This window comes from Hemitrygon akajei, chromosome 7, assembly GCF_048418815.1.
Source record: "Hemitrygon akajei chromosome 7, sHemAka1.3, whole genome shotgun sequence".
NCBI classification, from domain to species: domain Eukaryota; kingdom Metazoa; phylum Chordata; class Chondrichthyes; order Myliobatiformes; family Dasyatidae; genus Hemitrygon; species Hemitrygon akajei.
Window position 1 is genome coordinate 95668434 of NC_133130.1, and position 26689 is coordinate 95695122.

Consider the following 26689-nt stretch of genomic DNA (forward strand, 5'->3'; position numbering starts at 1 on the left):
AAGCACCCGGGCTACAGTTGTTATATGTGCAGTCTCTCCCATCTCAGCCACTGAAGCTTGTAACTCCTCCAGAGTTGTCATGGGCCTCCCTCACTAGTCCCCTTCTTGCATAACCACTCAGTTTTTGAGGGCAGCCTGCTCTTGGCAGATTTACAGCTGTGCCATAGTCTTTCCATTTCTTAATGATTGACTTAACTGTACTCCAAGGGATATTCAGTGACTTGGAAATTTTCTTGTATCCATCTCCTGACTTGTTTTTGAGGTGTTCTTTTGTCTTCATGGTGTAGTTTTTGTCAGGATTCTGACTCATCAGCAGTTTGACCTTCCAGATATAGGTGTGTTTTACTACAATCAGTTGAAACACTGACTGCACACAGATGACCCCCATTTAACTAATGATGTGACTTCTGAAACCAATTGGCTGCAACAGTGATAATTTGGTGGGTCATATTAAAGGAGGTGAATACTTAAGCAATCAATTATTTTGTGTTTTATATTTGTAATTAATTTAGATTACTTTGTAGTGATCTGTTTTCACTTTGACACAAGAGTCTTTTTCTATTCATCGTATCAAAAAAGCCAAATTAAATTCACTGTGATTCAATGCTGTAAAACAATAAAACATGCAAAACCTCTGGGGGGTGAATACTTTTATAGGCACTGTATATATTTAGAGGTGAATTAAGAGCCAACAACATGGGGTGGGTCTGGAGCCACATAGGGACCAGACAAGAACAGTAGATTTTCTCCCCAGAGGATCATTAATGGATGATCTGTGTTTCAATGACATTCCTGTCCTGAATAAGGGTCGTGACCCAACACTTCCATCGTCCATTTCCCTCCATAGATGCTGCCTAACCTGCTGAGTTCCTCCAATGTTTTTTTTTCCGAGTTCAGCCTCTCGTGTCCTCCAGAACAGCCTGGTTATTTTATGGTCATCATATTTCCATGTTCTTATTTCATATTTTTACAGCATAATTGAGGCCAATCAGCCTAAACAACCACTGTTAGACCACGGAGCAATCCAGTCAATCCCATAACTCTAATTTATTTCCACATAACTTATTCTCTCTCTGCTGCTCATTAATTCCTCTCTAATTCTCCCACCCACTCGGACCAGAGTCAATCCGCAGTGACCAGGTCACCTAACAACAGGCACATTTTGGGGGTGTGGGAGGAAAGAGGAACACTCAGGAGAGACCACACTCTCACAGGGAGAATGCGGCACCTCCACACAGACAGAATAGGGGGCCAGGATTGTTCGTGGGTCGCTGGAGTAGGTGTGTGAACTATATTGGATCAATTGCGAGAGGTTCATGAGGGTGTAGCAGCCAATTGACCGCCACCAAGCAGGACAAACATTTCACACTTTTTTTCTCAGTTTATCTCACATATCCATACCTCCGCGGTTCCCATCTATAGTGGGGAGGGGTGAGCTGTCTTGGACTGATCGCAAGAATTGGCAAATGTGCATATGGCTGAAAATATGCTTTCTCATATTTTCTTTCTCAGAAAAGAAAGGGGAAGGGGGGGGAAGAAAGTCCCTGGATAGAGAAATCAATATTCAAGCTATCATGTTTTATACTACCCAGATGGAATATGAGGTGTTGCTCCTCCACCTGAGAGTGGCCTCATTGTTACAGAAGGCCATGGACCGACATGTTGGAATGGAAAGTTGAATTAAAATGGGTAGCCACTCTTCTCCTTACCTGCCCATCACCTCCCTCTAGTGACCTTTCTCCCATGGCCCCCTGTCCTTTCCTATCAGATTCCTTCTTCTTAGCTCTTTATCTCTTCCACCTTTCACCACCTAGCTTCTCACAGCATTCCACCCCTCTTCCCATCCACCTACCTCCCCTCTCACCTGGCTTTAACTCATCACCTTCCAGCTTGTACTCCTTCCCTCCTCCCAGCTTCTTATTGTGGCTTATACCCCCTTCTATTCTAGTCCTGATGAAGGGTCTTGGCTCAAAACATCGACTATTTATTCTCCTCCATAGATGCTGCCTGACCTGCTGAGTTCCTCCGGCACTTTATGTGTGTTACTCTGGATTTCCAGAGCCTTCAGAATTTCTTTCCTTTAAATCTACGAGTAGAAACATGATTCCTCTTTTCACAGAATCCTACGGCACATTCCATTAGATATGTGCCTTCTGTAGACCCTCTCTCCATTCACCAAAGCCCTACCTTATTTTTTTCCTCTTTACAACCCTGTGTTGGTGGCAGGGTGGAGATACGTCTCTGCCAAAGGCTGCGTAAAGCACTCCTTCCCTCCACTAGCCTGCAGGTCACCCTTGGGCATGGTGTAGTACCTTCTCAGCCTGCTGATCGGGGTCACGTGAAGTCATAAGAGCAAATGGTTGTATGAGCAACCAGTGCACATTAGTTATGTGACCACTGATGCCAGGCAGACAGTCTCTGAAGAGTATTGATAATGGCTGGGGTCACATGGCACATAATGATGCGACCTGTTTCCACCTTGGTAGTTTCTATTGAAACTGCTTCAATCACTCTTTCAAAGGAGAGCTTCAGAACAACACTCCAATTTCCAATGTCCATTCAAACCGTGCCACCCTTATCCAGGTTCAAATTCAGATGACATACACCAGAATGCAATGGAATTCCTTGTCCACATGAAGCTCACAGACTCAACAGTACACGTGGTAATACTAAATACAATTAGCATATTACAGAAGAATGATGCAAAACATTCTGGCTGATAATTCAGTAGATCTTGAAATGAATTTCCCCAATGTAATTTCAAAATCAGTACCCACAATATTAGTTTAAGTGAACAAAATAGGGCATACTTGTAATCAATATTGTTTTAATTATGGGTAATGCATACAAAATGCAGGAGGAACTTGGCAGGTCAGACAGCATCTATGGAGAGGAATAAACAATCAACGTTTTAGGCAAAGACTCTTCATCAGGACCAGAAAGGAAGGGGGTAGAAGCCAGAGTTCATAATTATAGATTAGCTGGATCTCTTCCTGTAAGGTTAGCAAACATGACATTAAATTATTATAATGTGATTTGGTGTTTTATATGTTTTGGTGCTGTATAAAGATACAACACTTATATAATCATATCCTACAATTCTTCCTCTACAGTCAGGATTAGGATGAGTGTGGAGGTACTTGAAGAACACCTTGAGGAATTCAGTTTTCTCACTAAGTGTTATAACTATGTTCCAGGTCATCATTCAATCAAAGGAATGTGAGGTGTCCCTTGTGGGCTGCCCGCAGCACATTCTTAGGTTGTGTTTTCTGTTAATGCAAACGATGTATTTCACTTTATGTTTCCATGTGTGTGTGTAATAAATAATGAATCTGACAGTAACTCAATGCATAAAAGCAGGTCGATATGGTCAAGAGGTTCAGACCAAACATCAGGATAGGGAAAACATGTGATATAAGTGACTTTGACAGTGGAATGATTATTGATGGATCTCAGAAATTGCTGAAACCATGGGATTTTCACAGTCTCGTGTGGTGTGAAAAATCAAACATCCAGGGAGCAGCAGTTCCGTGGGTGAAAACACCTTAATGAGAGAGGCCAAAGGAGAATGGTCAGAGTGGTTCAAGCTGACAGGAAGGTGTCTGTAAAACCAAATAATTACAGGTTACAACAGTGGTATGCGGAAGCGCATTTCTGAATGCACAACACGCCAAACCTTGAAGTGAATGTTCTACAGCAGCAGGAGACCACGAACATACACCCAGTGGCCACTTCATTAGGTACAGTAGGTACCTAATAAATTGGCCACTGATTAAACATGCAGAGACCCGCTGAATTAACCAGACCTAAAAGGCTGTGAACATCACTGCAGCGTGATGAGGGGAGGCACTGTGGTACTCACTGATAATGCACCCCATTACGTATCCGCAGGGCAAGAATGACGACGGAGTAAAAGTTTTTTACTGAGTCAAGTTAGTAACTGTACACGCTCGGTAACTTACAGTTTGGAGACTACAAACCAGGTGCGCTGAGACAAAAACATGCGCATTTGAAAGCCCGCGCAATAGGGTGCCTCGCACACATAATCGATTCACCACACGATTGAGATAGATAGATACTTTATTCATCCCCATGGGGAAATTCAACTTTTTTTTTTCCAATGTCCCATACACTTGTTGTAGCAAAACTAATTACATACAATACTTAACTCAGTAAAAAATATGCGCCATATTTTCCCCTTTCTGGTGCCCCCCCGCCCTTCCTTTCTCCCACAGTCCTCTGTCCTTGCCTTTCAGCTTCCTTTTTCTCCAGCCCTTCACCTCTTCCACCTGTTACCTCCAAACTTCTCACTTCAACCCCCCCCCCCCCCACCAACCTACCTTCCACCTCACCTGGGTTCACCTATTACTTTCTAGTTTGTATTCCTTCCACTCCTCCATCTTCTTATTCTGTCTTCTGCTCCCTTTCTTTCCAGTCCTGAAGAAGGGCTTCAGCCTGAAAAGATGACTGTTAATTCATTTCCTCTAGCAAATTGCTTGTGTCTACTCATAGATTTCTGTCACAGTGGTTCAGAAATAGATTCTCTACTGGAAGCAGCTAAGAGGCACCAGTATCAGTGCACGTACCCACTAACTGTTGGGTAGACTGAAGTATTTAGTCAATTGCATGTTATTCCACCTTATAACCATATAACAATTACAGCACAGAAACAAGCCATCTTGGCCCTTCTTGTCCGTGCTGAACGTTTACTCTCACCTAGTCCCACTGGCCCGCACTCAGACCATAACCCTCCATTCCTTTCCTGTCCATATACCTATCCAATTTTACTTTAAATGACAATACCGAACCTGCCTCTACCACTTCTACTGGAAGCTCGTTCCGCACAGCTACCACTCTCTGAGTAAAGAAATTCCCCCTCATGTTACCCTTAAACTTTGCCCCCAACTCTCAACTCATGTCTTCTTGTTTGAATCTCCCCTATTCTCAATGGAAAAAGCCTATCTATATCAACTCTATCTATCCCCCTCATAATTTTAAAAACCTCTATTAAGTCACCCCTCAACCTTCTACGCTCCAAAGAATAAAGACGTAACTTGTTCAATCTTTCCCTGTAACTTAGGTACTGAAACCCAGGTAACATTCTAGTAAATCTTCTCTGTACTCTCTCTATTTTGTTGACATCTTTCCTATAATTCGGTGACCAGAACTGTACACAATTCTCCAAATTCGGCCTTACCAATGCCTTGTACAATTTTAACATTACATCCCAATTCCTATACTCAGTGCTCTGATTTATAAAGGCCAGAATACCAAAAGCTTTCTTCACCCTATCCACATGAGATTCCACCTTCAGGGAACTATGCACCATTATTCCTAGATCACTCTGTTCTACTGCATTCTTCAATGCCCTACCATTTACCATGTATTTCCTATTTGGATTATTCCTACCAAAATGTAGCACCTCAGACTTATCAGCATTAAATTCCATCTGCCATCGTTCAGCACACTGTTCTAACTGGCCTAAATCTCTACAAGCTTTGAAAACCTATTTCATTATCTATAACGCCACCTACCTTAGTATCATCTGCATACTTACCAATCCAATTTACCACCCCATCATCCAGACCATTAATGTATATGACAAACAACATTGGACCCAGTACAGATCCCTGAGGCACACCACTAGTCACTGACCTCCAACCTGACAAACAGTTATCCACCACTACTCTCTGGCATCTCCCATCCAGCCACTGTTGAATCCATTTTACTACTTCAATATTAATACCTAATATCTTGCAACATCTTTCACCCCATCTCGCTAAAAAGATTTGCATTAATATAGCTCCTTTTGTGACCAGGATTGTATACAAATACCTTAAAGGTTTGCAATAAATATATAGAAAATACAAAAAAAAAACTTGAAGATGCTGGAAATCTGAAACAGGAACAGAAAATGGTGGAAAACCTCAGCAGGCAGGTAGCATCAGTGGTAAGAGAAACAACTTTGGTCTGTGACAATTTACCACAGACCATTTCTCTTCCCGCAGGTGCTTCCTGACCTGTTGAATTTTCCCCAATTTTTCTGTTTTTGTTTTAAATAAATGGAATGCTGTTTTTCAAAGTTAAAGCCAATTAAGTTCTTTTAAATATTGTGACAGCTGTCAGGAGGAATTGGGTTATTTTACCCACAGTAAGGCTATTTTACCCACTGCAATGAGATAAGTGACTTGATTCTGGTAGGGGGGGGATAAGCACGGGCTATGACTCCCCTGCTCTTTGTGATAATTCCATGTCCCTTAGCAGACGGACCCTCGCTTAATGTCTCATCTGACAGTCCAGAGAGAGACGAGTCCACGTCTGTCTGAGACACAGTCATAAGCCATAGCTGACATGTAAGCAGACCCTGTTGATTTACTGTGACTGTAAGTCAGATTCTATTTTAATCATGGGTGATTCTAGGATATTTAATTGTGATTTGGGGATTGCAATCGTAATTCCTTAATTTTCATGAAAACTATAAACTGAAGGCGTTTTGGGCAGTAAATGTGGGTTAATCACCTGTGCTTAACCCTTCTGTTAATACACTTACAAATGTTAATTTTTTCACAGACAAAATGAGGGCACATTAACAGTAATTGCTTTAAACTGCTTAATGAGCAATAAATTAGGCCACCAGCACCTATAATTACTGTGAGATATACTGTTTGTGGTTACGTTGGATGTGGCGACATCACTGGCTAAAATATTTATCTCTGAAGAATATCAGAATAAGAGGCTGAACTGATTACTTCTTCACTGGGCCAAGAATGCTCGATCTCGAGAAACCACTTGAGGAATCACCAGAAGGTTCATGACAAACTGGGAGGAGAAAGTAAAGGAGAAAGCAGATTAACCTGGGTTGTCCTCCTTTTGTTTAGCCAACCATCAGTAAACAGAGCATGTAAGCAGGGCTGTCTGCAGGACTTTACTCCTCGTAAATTAATTAAAAGCATCTTCAGATAACCATGTTTCATTAGCTAGGTAGCCTTTAGAGAAGTCATGAGAAGTGGGTTTTGAATAAATCTACTAGAAATCCTACTGCAAAGTGTTAATGTACATGATGACAGCATTGACTACAGATGAATTTGTTCTGAGGAGGACATCAGGCTATCCAATTGAAATATAAATATTTCTTTAACTTAGATTTGCTTGACTGCTTTATTTGGTTTACAAGATACATTTTTAATTTTGTTTTCCAGCCAATCTCCCAAAGCTGAAAAGTAGCCCATTTCTGAAAGAGAATGAAAATGATAGGCAAGAATGTTCTTTGAAGACTGTCAAAGTAACAAGAGGCTTGACAAAAATGCAGTATGTATCAGGACCTCCCAAAGCACTTTACAGCAAATGAAGCTTCTTTGAATCGTGCTCACCATGCAACCCAAGAAGCAGTTTAGTAAAGTTGATTAAGGGATAAATATGAGGCAGTGTATCTTCTACAGAAAGGCAGAAGAATGATAACACCCGGGTTCAGCACGGACACCAAATATCAACCATCACTGCAGGATGTATCCATGGACTTGTATGTATCCATGGCAAAGAAGCAGCAGGCAGGAAAATTCATTGCGGACACAACCCACCCTGCAAACTACCTTTTCCAAAACTTCCTCTTGAAAGTGTTATAGGGCTATTAAAACAAAAACCTCATGCCATTATAAAAGTTTTTTCCCTCAGGCAGTTAATCTGATCAACCAGTTGAGTGAGCCTCTCCTACCCCCTCTATCTATTACCCCAATCACTGCACTGTAAACACTTTAAACCACTTTTTATAATGCTGTTTACAATGTAAATAATGCTGGTATTTATACAGATTTTATTCCTTATCAGTACTTTAACCTCTAACTTTATTTTTAAATATTTCTTTATTCTTTATAATTGCTGTATGTTGTTTTTACTGCATGTTGTGCCCTGACCAATACACCACAGCAAATTCCTAATACATTTACATGTATATTGCAAATAAAGTTGATCCTTGATCTTTGTTATCAAACCAGCAAAAGCCCACTAACATTCTGCTAATGTAGTTGTAATATTGCAGTTGGGAGCAGGGAAGAGAACAGCGGCAGACCAGTTGATAAAATGTACTGTAATTATGTTGAACTAAGAGACAGGATGTGCTGGACACCTTCAAATTTGCCACACTCATCTGCGTTTCTGTGTATTAGCTCCAGTTTCCCAGGGACTTCCAACCATTACCAGACCACATCCCATGCAACTTCTAAGATGTTCCACTCATTGACATCTCCATGGATGGAAACACTCTTGAGTTCCCACTTACATCAACGGTAAGTGAGAATCCTTCACCTCACCATGTAACAAACAAATTTATATCTAGAGAAGTTCATAGCTCAGCAAGTTGCTCCCCTGCCTTTAACAACTTTGACATCTTTTGTCTGGGCATGGCAATTTGTCCACTTTAAAAGGTGTTCTTGATACTTAGAGTCATGGAATCAAAGGGCAATACAGCACCAATTATACCATTGTTATAAAGTTATACCAGTGTGAATAACTTCACTCACCACAACTTTGTTGTATCTAAATAGATATCCATTTGTCTTGGCCCACATCCCTAACTAATTGGAATCCCCTTGTAATCTATGATATCATTCTTCACTATCCTAATTTTGTGTCATCTGAAACCTACTGACCAAGTCTTGTGCATTCATATCCAAATTGTTTATATAATTAACAAGCAACAAGGTTTCCAACACCAAATCTTGTGGCACATCAGTCATCACCAATGTTGCCTCTAATTTGTAATGACCAGCGTGCGCAGAAATCTTATGCTGTGCAATTGTTTGCCCAGTGACAACAACATGTGCACACTGAATAATTTCTTCAATAAAAACAGTATAAATTAGCCAGCTCTAAAACTTGCAGACAAATCATCACAAACTCTACGTTGTCAGCACCGTCTGCATTAGAAACCAGAAAAGGAAATGTGATTGTGTGCAATTGTAAGAATACTTAACACGCCAATGAGGTAGAGCCTGATAACTTTTTGTGCGCAGTTTAAATTCCTTTATGCACTAATAGCAAAAGTTGTGTGTGTGCATGCACACGTGCACACCTTAGAGAGAACATTGGTTGTCACTGGCTTCCATTCTGAGAAACACCCTTCAACCACCATCCTCTGCTTCCTACCTCTGAGAAAGTATTGAATCAAACTAACTAGCTGTCCCTGGATTCCATGGGACCTAACCTTCCAGACTATACTTCCTCCCCTATAGTGTTGATTCCATCCAATATCTAACTACAACACTATCAGCCTTAAACTATTCATTACGAATCTCACTCAACAGGTCACCATTTTGATCCCTAATAAAACTATGGCTCTCCTTACTCATTCTCGTGTTTTTTGTTTACTCATGAATTTTTTTTTACTTTTTGAAATATTACTTGCCAGTAATATTTTCTTCTTAATTTCCTCTCTCATCATAGATAATTTCACTTTTAATTTCATCCTTATACCTCTTTGGGCTTTCTGTTGCATTAAACTCAGAATCTGACATAAGCTTCTTTTTTCACCCTATCTTCCATGCGCGCAATGAATTTTGCTACTCAGATCCTCTGCAATGGTTGATTCGAGGATTGACACCTGAATAATCAAACTGCTGTAACACTTTGTAGAGTTTTACAGTACAGGTCAACACTAGTATCTATTCTTCACATAAACCTCCTGTGTAACTTCATCCCACCCACCTCTTCTGTGTGCTTTCATGCCCATCTTATCTACTTCACCCTTGAATGTGTCTTGGCCAATCACTGCAATCATGCCATTCAATCTTAATTCCATTATTATAGACACAACACAAGTGCCTCCACCACAGTTTTTGTTCCAGAGTCCTGCATTTGCAATCTCTTTCATCTTCAGTTGAAACGTCTTCTCTACTGATAACCTATTAAATTTCTTCGTCATCTTAAAGATCTCTTTAAGTCCACACCTCAGAAACATATTGGACATAAGTAAATTCAGAATACAGTGGAATCTGGCCAATTGGGTCATCGGCTAATTGGGACTGCAGCTCAATAAGCTTGAAAGAGTGCAAAAACAATTTACAAGGACATTGCTGGGACTTGAGGACCTGAGTGATAGGGAAAGGTTGAATAGCATTCTCCTGTGTCACAGAAGAATGAGGGGAGATTCAAAAGTTCCTCCAGCACGTTGTATATGTTTATCAGAAGCAATGCAATTTACAGGGGCATGCACATGTGTGCTCACAGTGCTTCATTCTGGAGGGTTTAGTACAACACCAAAGAAATGTTTAGTTTTGGATTATTTTTCATAGAATAATGCTGTTGTCTTCTTCAAGCACTTTGTATCACTGGTGTACAATGGAATGCCAAGCTAATCATCTACATTTACATAAAGAAAAGAACCAGCCACCACAACAAAGAGGTGCTGCAAGTCTATGGAGTAAGATGAGGACAGAATAATTGAGTCTTTCAAAAGAATATCACAAATATATTTGTCCGAATGCCTCCCTTCAACACTCAAAGATTCTAAGAAGTGCCTCAGCTCTAGAAGGTTGTTATTAGCAGTGATCTAAGTCACTTTTTGAAGGAGTGTGCTCCTCGTACTCAATGTTATTTTTCTGTACATTTGGTGGATTTCATGCAAATAACTAGGGCTGCCTTGCTTTTAGACCTCTAAGTAGTCCCGGGGACATGGATGGACCAGCTTGGGATGTGTCTTACTGTAAACAGGCACAGAGCTGCTGAGGGATTGTCCACATCAATTAAGACCACAGAAAGCCTATTATTCCACCACAGCATGCTTGTCTGCTTCACTCTGCTTGTTGGTTTGGAATAGCCCCGCCACAAGCGTGCTAATTAAACTGGAATCATCCGGTCAATTAGATGAACACTCATTAAGAAATAGAAGGGGAGACACAAGCACAGGGGAAGCCGTTTTTCCACATTTTAAAATCCAGCAGAGGGGATTTTGGCAAATTAAAATAATGCAAAACATTTTTCTGTTTCTTTGTATAAAAGTGGCCAGTTCAGTATTTACATACCAGAATGATTCCCAAGTCAATTAAGTGCTACAAATCTGGTTCTCTCCCAACTAACTGAAAAAAAGTTAAGAATTTGACATTAACCGTAAGAACTTTGGAACCAATTATAACCATGGTCAGCAAATGTTATTTTAAATAAAATTGCTGAAGAACATACTGTCAACATTTTATGGCATCACTTCAGATGTTAAATGAAGCAGACTTTGAAAGATAAACACAACAGATTCTGCAGATGCTGGAAACGCTGGAGGAACTCAGCAGGCCAGGCAGCGTCCATGGAAAGTAATAAACAGTTGATGTTTCAGGCCGAGACCCTTCCTCAGGACTGGAAAGGAAGAAGAAGATGGGAAGAGGGGTAGGAGTACAAGCTAGAAAGTGATCGCTGAAGCCAAGTGGATGGCAGCAGGAGAAATGAAGCGAGAAGTACCACAAATAGACTCTAGGAAATTCAGAGTAACACACACAAATGCCAAAGGAACTCAGCAGGCCAGGCAGCATCTATAGAGAGGATGAATGTTGCATGGAATATAACCCTCAATAACCCTTGTGCAATTAGAATTTCCTCACTTGTAAACCCTAGTCACTTTGGACTGGTATCAACATCTCCTCCACAATCTCCATCTCCATCAGTACAGGGTTGTGTGCTTACCCCACCCGCAGCCCCCACTCTACTGACTTTGCTCCTATGACTGTGCAGTTAAGCACAGCTCCAATGCCATATTCAAGTCTGCTGGTGACACCACTGTTGTGGGCTGAATCAAATCAAAGGTGGTGATGAATCAGCATTCAGAAGGTAGATTGAAAATTTGGTTGAGTGGTGTCATGACAACAACCTCTCATCAATGACATAAGACCAAGGAACCAATTGTAAACTTCAGAAGAAGGAAACTAGAGGTCCATGAGCCAGTCTTCATCAGAGGATCAGAGATGGAGATGGTTAGCAACTTCAAATTCCAGGGTGTTACTACTTCAGGGGATCTGTCCTGGAGAATGACCAGATTGGATCAAGCTGGCAGGAAGGTGTCAGTAACTCAAATAACCATGCGTTACAACAATGGTGTACAGAGCAGCATCTCTGAGTGCACAACACGTCGAATCTTGGAGTGGATGGGTTACAGCAGAAGACCATGAACGTACACCCAGTGGCAATTTTATTAGGTACAAGAGGTACCTAATAAAGTGGCCACTGCATATAACTGTTCTGTGGGAATAAATTGCCTCAATAGATGGTCTAAATTTTAGAAAAAGCCTACTTTGTGGATATTCTGATAGATTGTACTTTAGCAGTATAAATTGCTTTATTCTCAACTTACCACCATTGGTGTTGTCATGGGTGATTTAAATTAAGGACCTTAGTTTAAAATCCTCTTACTAGCATCCAGAGCTTGGCCACATTAATATTGATCCAACTTTCCAGTGCTCTCTAGAGGTCACAAATTTGCACTTTGATCCACAAAAAGGCTTGCATTACTGTAGCATTTCTCATCATTCCACATCACTTGCTGATACATTAAGATCTTGACCACCACCCTCCTCCCCTGCCAATCTGTCATTATAGCACCTCTTTATAAGCAGCACCATCAACCCTCTGGCCCTTACATTCCACGTACAATCACTGTCTTCCTTTTGCTTTCCGAAGTCCTCCTTCCATTTCTCCCATGGTCCATGGTCCTCTTCCATCAGATTCCTTCTCCAGCACCTTACTTTCTCCACTTATCACCTCCCAGCTTCTCACTTCATTCCCCCCTCCCCCACCCACCTGGTTTCACCTATCACCTTCTAGCTTGTACTCCTTCTCCCCCCACCGCTTCTTATTCCGACACCTACCCAATTCCTTTAGTCCTGATGAAGAACCTCAACCTGAAATGTCAACTGTTTATTCATTTCTGTAGATGCTGCCCGACTTGCTGAGTTCCTCCAGCATTTTGCACATGTTGCTTCGTTTCTCTTTCCACAGATGCTGACTGACCTGCCAAGTGTTTCAACTTTTTCAGATTTCCAGCATCTTTGTTTTGTTGACTTTAACTTACAGCTTGTGCATGTCAAACCTGACACTATATTTTCAGATAATGTCAAGGAAATGAAGAAGAGGGAAGTGCGAGGGGTAAGAATTCCCAGAAGTTGAAGAAATCGATATTCATGCCAGCAGGTTGGAGGCTACCTAAATGGAATATGAGGTGTTGCTCCGCCATCCTGAGAGTGGCCTCATTGTGGCAGAAGAGGAGGCCATGACCGACATGTCGGAAAAGAATGGGGATAGGAATCAAAACAGCTGGCTATTGGGAAATTCTGTGTTTTGCGGAAGGAGTGAAGATGCTCGACAAAGTGGTCCTCCGATCTCTGTCAGGTCTCACCAATGTAGAGGGGGCTGCATCGAGAGCACTAGGTACAGTAGACAACCGCAACAGATTTGTAGGTGAGGTGTTGCCTCACTGGGAAGGCCTACTTGGGGCCCTAAACGGAGATGAGGGAGGAGGTGAATGGGCAGATGTAGTACTTCTGCTGTTGGAGGGTGAAGTGCCAGGAGGGAGGTTAGTGGGGAGGGATAAGTAGAGAAGCAGTCACATAGTGCGATCCCTGCGGGAAGCAGAGGGTGGGGGAGAGGTAAAGATGTGTTCAGTGGTAGGATTCCGTTGAAGTTGTGGAAAATGATGTGATGGATGCAGAGGCACACGGGGTGGTAGGTGAGTACAAGAGGAACTCTGTCTCTGTTAAGGTGGCAGGAAGATGTGGTGAGTTAACTTTCCTTCCCGAAACTTCAATGTTCTTCTACCCCCTCACCTTCTTTAACCAGCTCATCATTAAACCTAATTCTTTGATCAAAACTTTGGTCACCTCTTTAAAACATCTCTTTAGAACATAAGACATCAGAGCAGAATTAGGCGATTTGGCCCACGAAGTCTGCTCCGTCATTTCATCATAGCTGATTTATTGTTCATCTCAACAGCATTCTCCCACCTTCTCCCTGTAATCTTTGTCACCCTCACTAATCAAAAATATATCAACCCCTACTTTAAATATACCCAATGGCTTGGCCTCCACAGCTGTCTGTAGCAATGAATTCCACAAATTCACCACCCTCTGGCTAAAGAAATTCCTACTCATCCTTCCTACTAGTTTTGGACTACACTGTGGAAAAAATAAACACCTTATTTCTGGCCTTATAATTTTATGAACACCTTTTGGGAATGTTAATAAGGGTTATATAATAGTTGTCCATCATGGTTGATGCAAGGAATGGCAGGTGAACATGGTCCCAGGCATGGTAACATTTCATACTGTGGGAGAGGGAGCAAGTTTCCCTATTAACTCACAGCTACATGAGATCCCTCCTCCACAGGATCTCCAATGCCACATATGGACATGTGCACTGCCTATCCTGGTCCCTGTGCCATCCAGCAGTGTGTTGTCTGGCGAGCTCTATACCTGGAGATGGGTGAGAGGAGCCAGCATGAGAGACTGAGTGCAGTTGTACGCTGAGCTTGGCCATTTCTGATGGCTCCTGATGTTCTGGTGAGTACCCATAAGTTTCAAACCTAGAACAAGAACCTAGACTTCAAACTGGCCCAATGGATGACATCGTTTGCACATAGTGGCAGTCTTTGCACTCTGACAAAATAATGGCCAAGCAGTAATGCCTAGCAGGAAAGCAATGTAGGTTATGAAGGTAGCACCTCAGAAAGTGAAGGATTGCTGTGTTCAGTGGAACAGTGATCTGAAGTACCTAATCATTGCTCCATTTTGCCAGGCACGTGGTCAACTCTAGTCATCATCTGAGATCTCTTTTCTCTTTAGCCTTTCATGGACATTACTTAGAAGCTCTATTACGTTCAAATGGCTTACAATTGCACCATAATCTACTTTTCAATCTCAGTATTCAGTAATTGCAGGGCCCAAAAAATGTTATTTTTCTTTTGGAAGATACATTTCATTCTTAATCAGTGGCTTGGACAGTGGCAGATGTCTCATGCTAACAACAGATAATTAATGTGTATCCTGAAAGCCACTCCTTCAAATGTGCAACACTGCTTGCTCCTCCATACAATCTGTCCCTGCTCAAACCAGGCTGCAGTAACTTGACAAATCTGTAACCATCCTGACCAACTGTTCCAACACACGGCAACTTCGGAAAGAACCACAGGGACACTTTTATTCTCCACGCATGGTTTCCTTCATGTTGGTTGAAGAGAAAGCCTTAAATTGCTTTTGTTTCATAAAGTAATGATTGTGTCTGTGGAAGGATTTTAGAGATGTGTTAAGATATTAAATGTAATGTCCTGTCAAATATAATGCTACTTAATGTGTAGTATGGGATGTCCACTGAGGGGCAGCACCTCTGGTGAAGGGGTTTGTCAAGTCCTTTCTGGGGCAGCTCACTTACCTCTGGTTGTCACCAGACACTCAGCTCACAGTAGCTGTTTGCATGTACCCGCAGCCACACCCTAGTACACCGCTTTGACAATTGGGCTAAACCAGGTAAGGGTAGCCATAGGGCCTCATATACCAGAGAGGTAAGGGCATGCCTGTTCTTACATGGGAAATCAGCAATGGTTGACTGGGTGGATGAGATAGACAACTTCAATGAAATCCCTCACTCATTCTCCTAAACTCCAGCGAGTACAGGCCCTGAGTCATCAAACACTCCTCATACATTCAGTGGCCACTTTATTAGATACAGGAGGTACCTAATAAAGTGGCCTCTGAGTGTATGTTAACCCTTTCGTTCCAGGGATCATTCTCATGAACCTCCTCTGGACCCTCACCAATGCCAGCACACCCTTAGATAAGGGGCACAAAACTGCTCACAGTACTCCAAATGTGGTCTGAGCAATGCATTATAAAGCTTCAGCATTATATCCTTGCTTTTATATTCTAGTCCTCTCAAAATAAATGCTAACATTACATTTGCCTCTCTTTCTACCAACTCAACCTGCAAGATAACTTTTAGAGAATTCTGCACTAGATTTCTGAACTTGCTCTCTGTTTAAAAAACACTGTATTCCCGTATTGTATTCCATCTGCCACTTCTTTGCCCATTACCCTAATCTGTTCATGCCTTTCTGCAGACTCCCTGCTTGCTCAAAACTGCCTGTCCCTCCACTGATCTTTGTATCATCCGTAACTGGTGTTTCCACAGGAAGGGGCACAGACAGGCATTTTGGGTAAGACAGGTGGGTGTGTTTCTTCTTTGGTGCCATGTCACTGAGCATCCCTAAAGCATCCTGAAAGGGGAAGGTGAGCAGCCAAAGGACATGGTCCACACTGGTACCAGTGACACAAGTAGAGAGAGACAAGATCATGCAAGGAGATGTTGGGGAGGTAGAAAGTAGATCAAAATGCAACACCTGTTTCTGGTGCCACATGCGAGTGCAATTACAGGAAGATGAGGCAGACATACAAGTGGCTGAAGAGATGGTATAAGAAAGAGGCCTTAGGATGGAGAATCCCTCTTGGGATGGAGAATAACTTAGTCATAGAGTACTACAGCACAGCAACAGGCCTTTCATATCATTTAGCCCATGCCAAACTATTATTCTGCCTTGTCCCAATGATCTTCACCTGAAACACAGCCCTCCAAACTTACCCAAACTTCTCTTAAATGTTGAAATTGAACCCACATCCACCACTTCCACTGGAAGCTTATTCCACATTCTCACCACCCTCTGAGAGAGGAAACACACCCTCATGTTCCCATTCATCATTTCACCTTTCACCATTAACCCATGATCTCTAGTTGTAGTCCCACCCAACCTCAGTGGAACAAAGCCTGCTTGTATTCATTCTGTCTATAGCCTCATAATTTTGTATACCTCAATCAATCTCTTCTCATTCTCTTATGTTCCAGGGAATAACTTTTTCAGCCTTTCCCTATAACTCAGGTCCTCAAGTCACAACAACATCCTTGTAAATTTTCTCTGTACTCTTTAGCTTCGTATCTTTCCTGCAGGTGACTTGGTTCCACTCTTGCTCTTTCCAAATTGGCCACTTCAGAACCCACAATATAGGAACTGCATTCTACAGATGGGGCAACGAGTGCCCCGTAGGGTCAGGCAGGTGGGTACCAAATCCAGTACACGAGAAGGGGGGCCTAGACACCTCCATCTGACCTGGCAGCACGTTCCTGATTTCCCCAAATCAGTGCAAGGGCTCATAACTCCAAGCACACTGCAACCATCCAACAACTCTGCATGGTCTTCCTAACAGCCCTTTTTACTGGGCATCTCTGGAAATGGGGCTTGTTAGCCCCTTGCTAACAGCCACTGGACTCCGTGGTGAGAAATCCAACTTTATCAGGCTCTGTCCGTCTAGGGTGTATATGACTTTGGTCCTGCCAATCCCATGAGGTTGGGATGTCTTGCCCACCCAAACCCCGGTTTGTGTGAATGCTACATGATTCACTACACCCCTGCAATCACTTGTTGGCAAGAAATAACAGATTGTACACTGCATACAAGTATAAAGAAAGTATATTAAAGTATACAAGTAAATGATAACTTAACCGAAGAGTTATTAAAGAAAAGAAAGGAAAAGAAAACAGAAGGGGCCCATTATAATTAAACAGTTAAATGTGTACGTAAGTTGGAGGTCATCTTGAATTTGTCTTTAACAGACCTTCAGTCCACGTGAAAGTACACACCATCTTCTGAATATCGCTCGAAATCCATCTCAAACAAACAGGCTCTCCCACAGGAGTACTGGTCCTTCCTCCTTGAAGCCATTCATCTGCACAAAGCACATTATGCAACAAGGATGGCACCCTGAGCCACCTTCCTTCCTGTCTTCTCCCAGCCCCCACCACAAAAAAAGACCCTGACCCACATCAAAACCTCTCCACCCAGCGTTCTCTCAAACCTTCTCCCAATTCAACAATCCTGCTTGGCTGACACCACATTCCTAAGCTGAACAACAAAGCTCAAACCCAAACAGGCTGAAATCAGAACAGACTGCTCTTACAGAACTGCTAAAATGAAATATCTATAGCATATCAGTAAAAATCGTAACAAGGGTGCTACAAGTATGATCTGGACCATGAGGCAAGAAGAAAGCCACTTGGTCTTTGAGTGTTTCTAGCATTCATTGCATTTTTATTGTATTAAAAGAATACTGTACATGTATGATTTTCCGAGAAACCTCAAAAGAGGGAAATCTTAACCCACAGGCTTTTGGTGCGTTGTGATCAGATGAACCTTTTACTTGTTATTGGCAAATTACCCATAATTTCAACCACAGAACTACGCAACTCCGAACACAGTCAATTTGAAGCCCTAATTCTTGATTGTTCCTGCTGATATTGCAGGCAGTGGCCCAGTCATGTGCATACTTGGCTTTTTGTAATCAGCTTTACCCCACTTTCATTCTAAGCTGATCGAAATAGATTTCCAACAAAATCTTATTATTATTTTGATGAACCATGGCAAATTCAAGATAATAAACATATCAGTGGCAGAATGCCAAGCTGCAGACATCAAGGTGATGGGGCGGAGGGGGAACTCACCAGTGGCCATACCCTGCCAAAATTATGCAGAGTATTATAATGGGAGGTGGGAGGTGGGAGGTAGGAAGATTATTTTTCAACCTGTCATGAGTTGCAATGATGTGCAAGGCATTGCCTGAGAAAGTTGAGAAAGATTCACTAATAAATCACTCAATGCAGTGTAAGCTATCCAGCTCCCAATGATATGTTAATTTCCTGTTGAAACTTAACCAGAAAATCACTAGCTGGCACGCTTTCAGATGGTACGACAGATCATAACTTGGATAGACTGGGTGTGTCTTTTACGGAGCTGAGAGAGGACCTGATGGAGGTATGTAAATTCATGAGAGGCATAGGCAAGTAGATTGGGGGGGATTCTTATTGAAACCTTCCAAATATTGGAAGGCCTAGATAGAATGGATGTGGAGATGTTTCCAATAGTGGGAGAGTCTCTATTTTGAGGGCAGGGCCTCAAAATAGAAGGAAGTCCCTTTAGAAAAGAGATGAAGAGGAATTTCTTTAGCCAGTGAGTGGTGAATCTGTGGAATTCATTACCACGGGTAGCTCTCGAGGCCTAGTCATTTGGTATATTTAAAGCAGAAGTTGATAGGTTCTTGATTGGTAAGGATGTCAAAGGATATGGGGAGGAGGGAGGAGAATGGGATTGCCAGAAATATTACTTCTGCCGTGTTGGAATGATGGAGCAGACTAAGTGAGTTGAATGGCCTAATTCTTCCTCTGTCTATTGGTCTTCTGGTTATCTGATTGACCTGAAATGATATGAGATCAAATGGCTGATGGGTTTGCACAGACTTCCTCTGGGAAAACTGGGAGCTTGTCAGAAGCAGGTGAGTGCTATAAAAAGCTAGTACCACTCACCCCAAACACCCTACACCAATCATAAAGTGACTATAGCTTTACAAAAAAAAACAAATGTGAAAGACAGGAAGACACTCACAAATTGCTGGAGGACCTAAACAGGTCAGGTAGCATCCATGGAGAGGAATAAAGGAAAGGAATGGAGAAGAAGCCAGAATAAGAAGGTGGGAGAAGGAAAGGAGTATAAACTGTAAGATGATAGGTGAAGCCAGGAGAGGGGAAGGTAGGTGGAAAAGGTAGGATTGTATCTGATAGGAGAGGAGAGTGGACCATGGGAGAAAGGGAAGAAGGGGCACCAGGGGGAGTTGATAACCAAGTGAGGGTAAAGCAGTAGGTGGAATGGGGGATGGAAGAGAAGGGGGAAGGGGGAGAAATTACAGGAGGTTGGAGAAATTGATGTTCATGCTTTCAGTTTGGAGAATGCCCAAACGTGATATGAAGTGTTGCTCCTCCAACCTGAGAATGCCATCATCATGGCCACAGAGAAGCTGATGGACCAATGTGTCAGAATGGGAATGGGGATTGGAATTAATGTTTGCATGTAATAATTGTAATTCAATGTTTGTAGTGAGATTCTGAAGATGTTCTATAGGTCAGTTGTGGAGAGCGCCCTCTTCTTTGTGGTGGCATGTTGGGGAGGCAGCATTAAGAAGAGGGACGCCTCACGTCTTAATAAGCTGGTAAGGAAGGCGGGCTCTGTCGTGGGCACAGAACTGGAGAGTATGACATCGGTAGCAGAGCGAAGGGCGCTGAGTAGGCTACGGTCAATCATGGAAAACCCTGAACATCCTCTGCATAGCACCATCCAGAGACAGAGAAGCAGTTTCAGCGACAGGTTACTATCGATGCAATGCTCCTCAGACAGGATGAAGAGATCATTACTCCCCAATGCCATTCGGCTTTACAATTCAACCGCCAGGGGTAAGATATGTTAAAGTGCCGGGGTTAGGACTGAGCTTAAGTTACCATTCAATGTATTTTAGTAAACTATTTTAGAACTTTTTAAAAGCTATTTATTAATGCTTTTTGAGAGGGTGATTTTAAATGCATATCATATTTATACTGAGTTAAGTATTGTTTGTAATTAGTTTTGCTACAATAAGTGTATGGGACATTGGAAAAAATGTTGAATTTCCCCATGGGGATGAATGAAGTATCTATCTATCTATCTATCTATCTATCTAATATAGTTGGCCACCATTGACAGATTTATGTAGCAACTATTTCAGGGAGATTTACATAAAGAAGGAACTTATGTTTACAGAGTGTCTTTCACATCTCAGGAGCTCCTAACGTCCTCAGCCTGCGATGCGAATGTGAAGTGTGGTCATGTTTGTTACATCGGGACAATAAAGTGTGAAAGTACACATTACTGTGATTAGTTTACATGTTTCATTTGTTACACTAGACCAATGAAGGAATATTAAGTCATCCTACACTTTAAGGTGGCTCCCGCAACAACACCTTGCCGTTACTACTCATGTTTCTAACATGCCTGTTACTGATGTTGATATCAATCCGATATGTAAAATATTGTAAACACAAGAGACTCTGCAGATCTGGAAACCCACAACCATACACAAACAAAATACCGGAGGAATAGGCCAGACAGCACCTATGGAGAGGAATAAACATTCAATGTTTCAGGACTGGTATTGTAATATCAATATTTTAACAAAGCACTATATGTTGAATTTTCAAAAACACTAGGAGAGGGAAATGAGGGCTAAAGCTTCTCATACCTCACTGACTACACCTTTATATATCCTGGCCCTCTCACATAAATATTGAACAAAGTTAAGCCATTTAGCTCATTATTTATGTCCGTGCCATTAAATTTGATCATGACACATATGCACCATAAATCTTTCAGCAGAGGCATTAAGATGTCCGTCTTCCTTGGCACTACTCTGAGGAAGAGCAGGGAAGTTCTCTCTGGTGCTATTTCTGATTGGCTATCCATCATATTCGCCACGATAGTTTTTGAAATCTGTCTGAGTGAGCTGGGACAGCTCCACTCTCTTGACTTTGGAAGTCCGGATCCAGTGGTATGAGTAGTCATCACAACTGGGATCTTCTTTGATTGCTTTAGATAACCATGCTTCTTCTGTGCTTTATCATGCCCTTCGCTCTCCACGAAGCATTGAAAAAACCATCTTCCTGGTCATTGCATCTCATCTTCCCAGTCGTTGCATCTCATCTTCCCAGTCCACTGGTGCTGTCTTCACATGCTAGGACAGGTATGCCAGTACCTCACTGTGGTATGAGGCCCGCCAGCTAACCTCACCTGATTTAGTCCACCTGTCTCAAGCAGACAGTTACTTGACCACAGGTGGCAGCTGAGTGTCCGGTGGGGACAAAAGCTGAGTGAGCTGCCCCAGAATGGAAACGATATGTCTCTTCAGCCGAGCTTCTAACCCACCATAGATATCCCATACCCCCCTCTAGTGCTATACTACCAATATTTATCTTCCAATAATCATCACTGAAATCAGATTATTAAAGCATTATCCCATTGCTTCTTGTGGGATCCTGCTGTGCATTAGTAAGCCATCACTTTTCTTAAACTGAAAAATATTTCAAATTTCCTTAATTAGTCATAAAGTGCTTTGGGATTTCCTGAACCCAAGAAGGTGCTTGAATAAGTTTCCTGATTAATTTCCTGAGTACTTTCAGATGATTATAATTACTTTAACTAACAATTCTTCAGTTCATTACAGAGCTCCTTAAACATATTAAACAACTCTTTGCTAATGTTATCACTCCTACTGTAAAAGATGTCATTCCATCTGGGAGGGATGCCCTCTGGATATATTAATACTTTGAGTTTCTTCTTCATACATTGCCAGCTGACCTCTACATATGTCAGAGGCTCTTAAGCAAGCTTGGATGTATGGAGTGATGCACCATCAATAACTCACGCCGAGACTTAGGAAGTGAGATATCGGCTTTTATTGACTGAAGAACACTACATCCTGGGGAAATGAGGGAGAGCAGCAGGCCACAGTCGCCTTTATACAGGGGTCTGTGGGAGGAGCCACAGGGGTAGTCAGCAGGGTCTTGGGAGGAGCCACAGGAGCAGTCAGACAGGTATATCTAGTTCACCACATTCACCCCTCCTTTGTTTAAAAAAAAATTCCCAAGTATATTTACAGGTTAAGTCGATCAGGTGGTCGAATCGTTCGCTGCGATCTACGGAGCTCCGGCTGCAATTGCACAGGAGCCGGAGGTGGTGTGTGCTCCGAAGGCGGAGAGTGGGTTAATTCTGTCCCAACAGGAGGTGTCAGGGATCCCTCGCGTGTGAGCGAGGGCCCTGGAACAGACGCATACGGAGTCTGTGTGGGGCACGGTGCGCGCGGAGTCACTTCGGGTACAGGGTGCAAAGTTACCGTGGAGTGCTCGGGGTAGTGGTCTGCTGCTCCGGCGGGCGCCAGGTCGCGGACAGAGACCGTGTCCTCCCGCCCATCAGGCAAGACCACGTAGGCATACTGGGGATTAGCATGCAGGAGGTGAACCTTCTCGACCAGTGGTGAGTACTTATTACTCCTCGCATGTTTACGCAGCAGCACTGGCCCCGGGGACGTCAGCCAAACTGGCAGGGTGGTCCCAGTGACAGACTTCCTGGGAAAAGAGAATAAGCGTTCGTGAGGGGTGGCATTAGTGGACGTACACAACAGGGAGCGGATAGAGTGGAGTGCCTCAGGGAGGACCTCCTGCCATCGGGAGACCGGCAACCCTTGTGACTTAAGGGCTAAAAGTATGGCCTTCCACACCGTGGCATTCTCCCTCTCCACCTGGCCATTCCCCCGGGGATTATAACTCGTGGTGCGACTAGTAGCTATGCCCCTAGCAAGCAGGAACCGGCGCAACTCGTCACTCATAAAGGAGGACCCTCTATCACTGTGGACATAGCAGGGATATCCGAACAGTGTGAAGAGCTGGCGCAGGACTTTTATGACCGACGTGGTAGTAGTGTCGGGGCAGGGAACGGCAAAGGGGAATCGCGAGTACTCGTCAATAATACTGAGAAAGTAGACATTGCGGTCGGTGGAGGGAAGGGGGCCCTTAAAGTCAATACTCAGTCGCTCAAAAGGGCGGGTGGCCTTGACAAGCTGTGCAGTGTCAGGACGGTAGAAGTGCGGTTTGCACTCAGCGCAGATCTGGCAGTCCCTGGTCATCGTCCTGATGTCCTCCAGGGAGTACGGCAGGTTCCGGGCTTTAATGAAGTGATAAAACCGGGTGACCCCCGGGTGGCAAAGTTGGGCATGAAGGGCATACAGCTGGTCGAGCTGGGCACTAGCACACGGTCCCCGGGATAGGGCATCAGACGGTTCATTGAGCCTGCCAGGCCGGTACAGGATATCGTAAGTATAGGTGGAGAGTTCTATTCTCCATCGCAAAATTTTATCATTTTTGATTTTGTCCCGCTGTTGGCTGCTGAACATGAACGCAACCGAGCGCTGGTCGGTCAGCAAGGTGAACCTTCTGCCGGCGAGATAGTGCCTCCAGTGCCGAATAGCTTCCACTATGGCTTGGGCTTCTTTCTCCACCGTGGAGTGCCGAAGTTCAGAGCCTTGAAGGGTACGGGAAAAAAACGCCACTGGCCTGCCTTCCTGATTGAGGGTAGCAGCCAGCGCGACGTCAGAGGCGTCACTCTCTACTTGGAAGGGAATGGTCTCGTCTACCGCATGCATCGTTGCTTTGGCAATGTCCCCTTTAATGCAGCTGAAGGCCGCGCGGGCCTCGGCAGAGAGGGGAAAGGTGGTAGACTTGACCAGGGGGCGGGCCTTGTCTGCGTAATGGGGAACCCATTGGGCGTAATAGGAAAAAAAACCCAGGCACCGCCGGAGGGCCTTGAGAGTAGTGGGAAGAGGGAGTTCTAACAGGGGGCGCATACGGTCGGGGTCAGGGCCAATGACCCCGTTCTCCACGACATACCCAAGGATAGCGAGTCGTGTGGTTCTGAACACACACTTGTCCTTGTTATAAGTCAGGTTCAAAGCATCGGCCACCTGGAAAAAACGTTGGAGGTTGGCGTCATGGTCCGACCAGTCGCGACCACAGATGGTGATGTTATCTAGATAGGGAAATGTGGCCGTCAGTTTGTACTGGTCCACCATCCGGTCCATCTCCCTCTGGAAGACCGAGACCCCATTTGTGACACCAAACGGGACGCGCAGAAAGTGATAGAGCCTGCCACCCGCCTCGAAGGCGGTGTAGGGGCGGTCCTCTGGGCGGATGGGGAGCTGGTGATAAGCGGATTTCAGATCAATTGTCGAGTACACCTTGTACTGAGCTATCTGGTTGACCATATCCGCGATGCGGGGTAGGTGGTACGCGTCAAGCTGCGTGAATCTATTGATGGTCTGGCTGTAGTCCACAACCATCCTATTTTTCTGCCCAGTCCGAACAACGACCACCTGGGACCGCCATGGGCTTGTGCTTGGCTCAATGATCCCCTCCCTGAGCAGCCCCTGCACCTCTGAATGAATAAAGGCCCTGTCCCCCGCACTGTACCTCCTACTTTTAGTTGCCACAGGTTTACAGTCGGGGGTCAGGTTGGTGAACAGCGATGGGGGAGGGATCTTGAGGGTGGAGAGGTTGCAAATAGTGTCAGCAGCACAGCTATCGACATGGTGCTGGGCGGGATGTGGGGTTCGGGGTGTATGTGCGTGTGGTAACGGAGTATATGGCGAAGTCCCACCAAACTGAGGATTCCTGACAGTGAGTGGCGGGTGGGGCCCGTCATATGCCATAGTCACACTTTCGAGATGGCTCTGGAAGTCCAGCCCCAATAGCACAGGTGCGCACAGCCGAGGCATGACCAGGAACGCAAAGTTCCGATATTCTGTGCCCTGCACCACCAATGTCGCTACACAACCCACCCGGATGTCTGTGGAATGCGACCCTGAAGCCAAGGTGATCTTCCGACGGACCGGCCGTGTCACGAGTCCGCAGCGTTTCACTGTGGCCGGGTCAATAAAACTCTCAGTGCTGCCCGTGTCAAACAGGCAGCGAGTCCTGTGCCCCTCCACCAGGATGTCCATCATCGACCTTGCGAGCTGGTGCGGAGCGCTTTGGTCGAGGGTCACGGAAGCCAGCGTAGAACGGGGCGTGTCGGGGGCGGGGCCTGGTGACGCCAGCAAAGATGGCCGCTCACATCCGGGCATGCAAGATGGCGGCTCCCAGGTCGCACACGGGTAGGTAGGGGCGGGGCCTGGTGACGGCGGCAAAGATGGTTGTCCACATCCGGTCATGCAAAATGGCGGCCCCCAGGTCTCAGACGCGGCGCTGCTCGACCCCGGGCGCGGTTTAGATTTACAGACCTTGGCGAAATGGCCCTTCTTCCCACAGCTGGAACACGTCGCTTCGCGTGCCGGACAGAGTTCCCGGGCATGTTTCCGAAGCCCACAAAAGTAACAGAGTTTCGTACCTGGCGAATTCGTGGGGTTTGAGATACCGCGACTGGCAGCGGCGTTGGCGAATTCGCTCGGAACCGGGGAATGGCGCGGCTGGACTTCTTCGGCGTACAGTTGCGCAGCCTCTATCGAACTGGCCGTCTCTATCGCAGAGCGTAAGGTAAGATCAGCTTTTTCCAGCAGCCGCTGGCGGATACACACTGACCGAACCCCAGTCACAAAAGCGTCTCGGACCAAGTGTTCCTTATGCTGTTCCGCTGTGAGCGCTTTGCAGTCACAGTCCCGCGCTAGGGTCAGTAACTCGCGGAAAAATTCAGCAGTCGACTCCGTAGGCCGCTGTTTTCGCGTTGCCAAGCGGTGCCGTGCATAAACTGGATTTACTGGCCGCAGGTACTGTCTTCGGAGGGCGGCAAGCGCCTCCTCGTAGGTGGATATGTCCCTGATGAACGAATAAACTTTTGGGGCGACCCTCGAGAAGAGAAGTTTGAGCCGAACAGCCGAGTCGGTGGCACGAACCTCCTCTAAGTACGATTGGAAGCACACCAGCCAGTGGTCAAAGGCAAGAGCTGCTCCAGGGTCTCGGGGGTCCAAGTCTAGGCGTTCTGGGCGTAAAGCGGTTTCCATGTTGTAACTTTCAGTCAATAAAATTGATGCACCATCAATAACTCACGCCGAGACTTAGGAAGTGAGATATCGGCTTTTATTGACTGAAGAACACTACATCCTGGGGAAATGAGGGAGAGCAGCAGGCCACAGTCGCCTTTATACAGGGGTCTGTGGGAGGAGCCACAGGGGTAGTCAGCAGGGTCTTGGGAGGAGCCACAGGAGCAGTCAGACAGGTATATCTAGTTCACCACATTGAGCAAGCAAAAACTGGATCAAAATGCAAGATCGGCATAGTA

The 26689-nt window shown here is 44.4% G+C and overlaps 1 protein-coding gene and 1 long non-coding RNA gene across 4 annotated transcripts in view; one reads left to right on the forward strand and one right to left on the reverse strand.

Annotated features, from left to right (window-relative positions):
- The window catches only part of LOC140730698 (uncharacterized), a 119208-nt gene that overhangs the window by 73567 nt on the left and 18952 nt on the right, over positions 1–26689 (forward strand). The window contains exon 1 of one of the 2 annotated variants that reach the window (XR_012099660.1): positions 8174–8282. The exons of the other annotated variant lie outside the window; for it this stretch is intronic. This is a non-coding gene — a long non-coding RNA (uncharacterized lncRNA). Of the gene's footprint in view, positions 1–8173; positions 8283–26689 lie in introns of those variants that run through there. 2 annotated transcript variants of the gene reach the window in all.
- Positions 22352–25449, reverse strand: LOC140730025 (uncharacterized). Of its 2 annotated transcripts, none has more exons than XR_012099486.1 (2): positions 25254–25449; positions 22352–22989 (listed from the first exon to the last, which is right to left on the reverse strand). XR_012099486.1 is itself a non-coding variant. In XM_073050174.1 (2 exons), exons 1-2 carry the CDS (start codon positions 25416–25418, stop codon positions 22518–22520), a joined length of 633 nt encoding a protein of 210 aa, XP_072906275.1. In that variant the 5' UTR covers positions 25419–25449; the 3' UTR covers positions 22352–22517. The 2 variants fall into 2 exon arrangements, 1 of the variants encoding a protein (XP_072906275.1); XM_073050174.1 differs by having other exon boundaries at positions 22352–22985.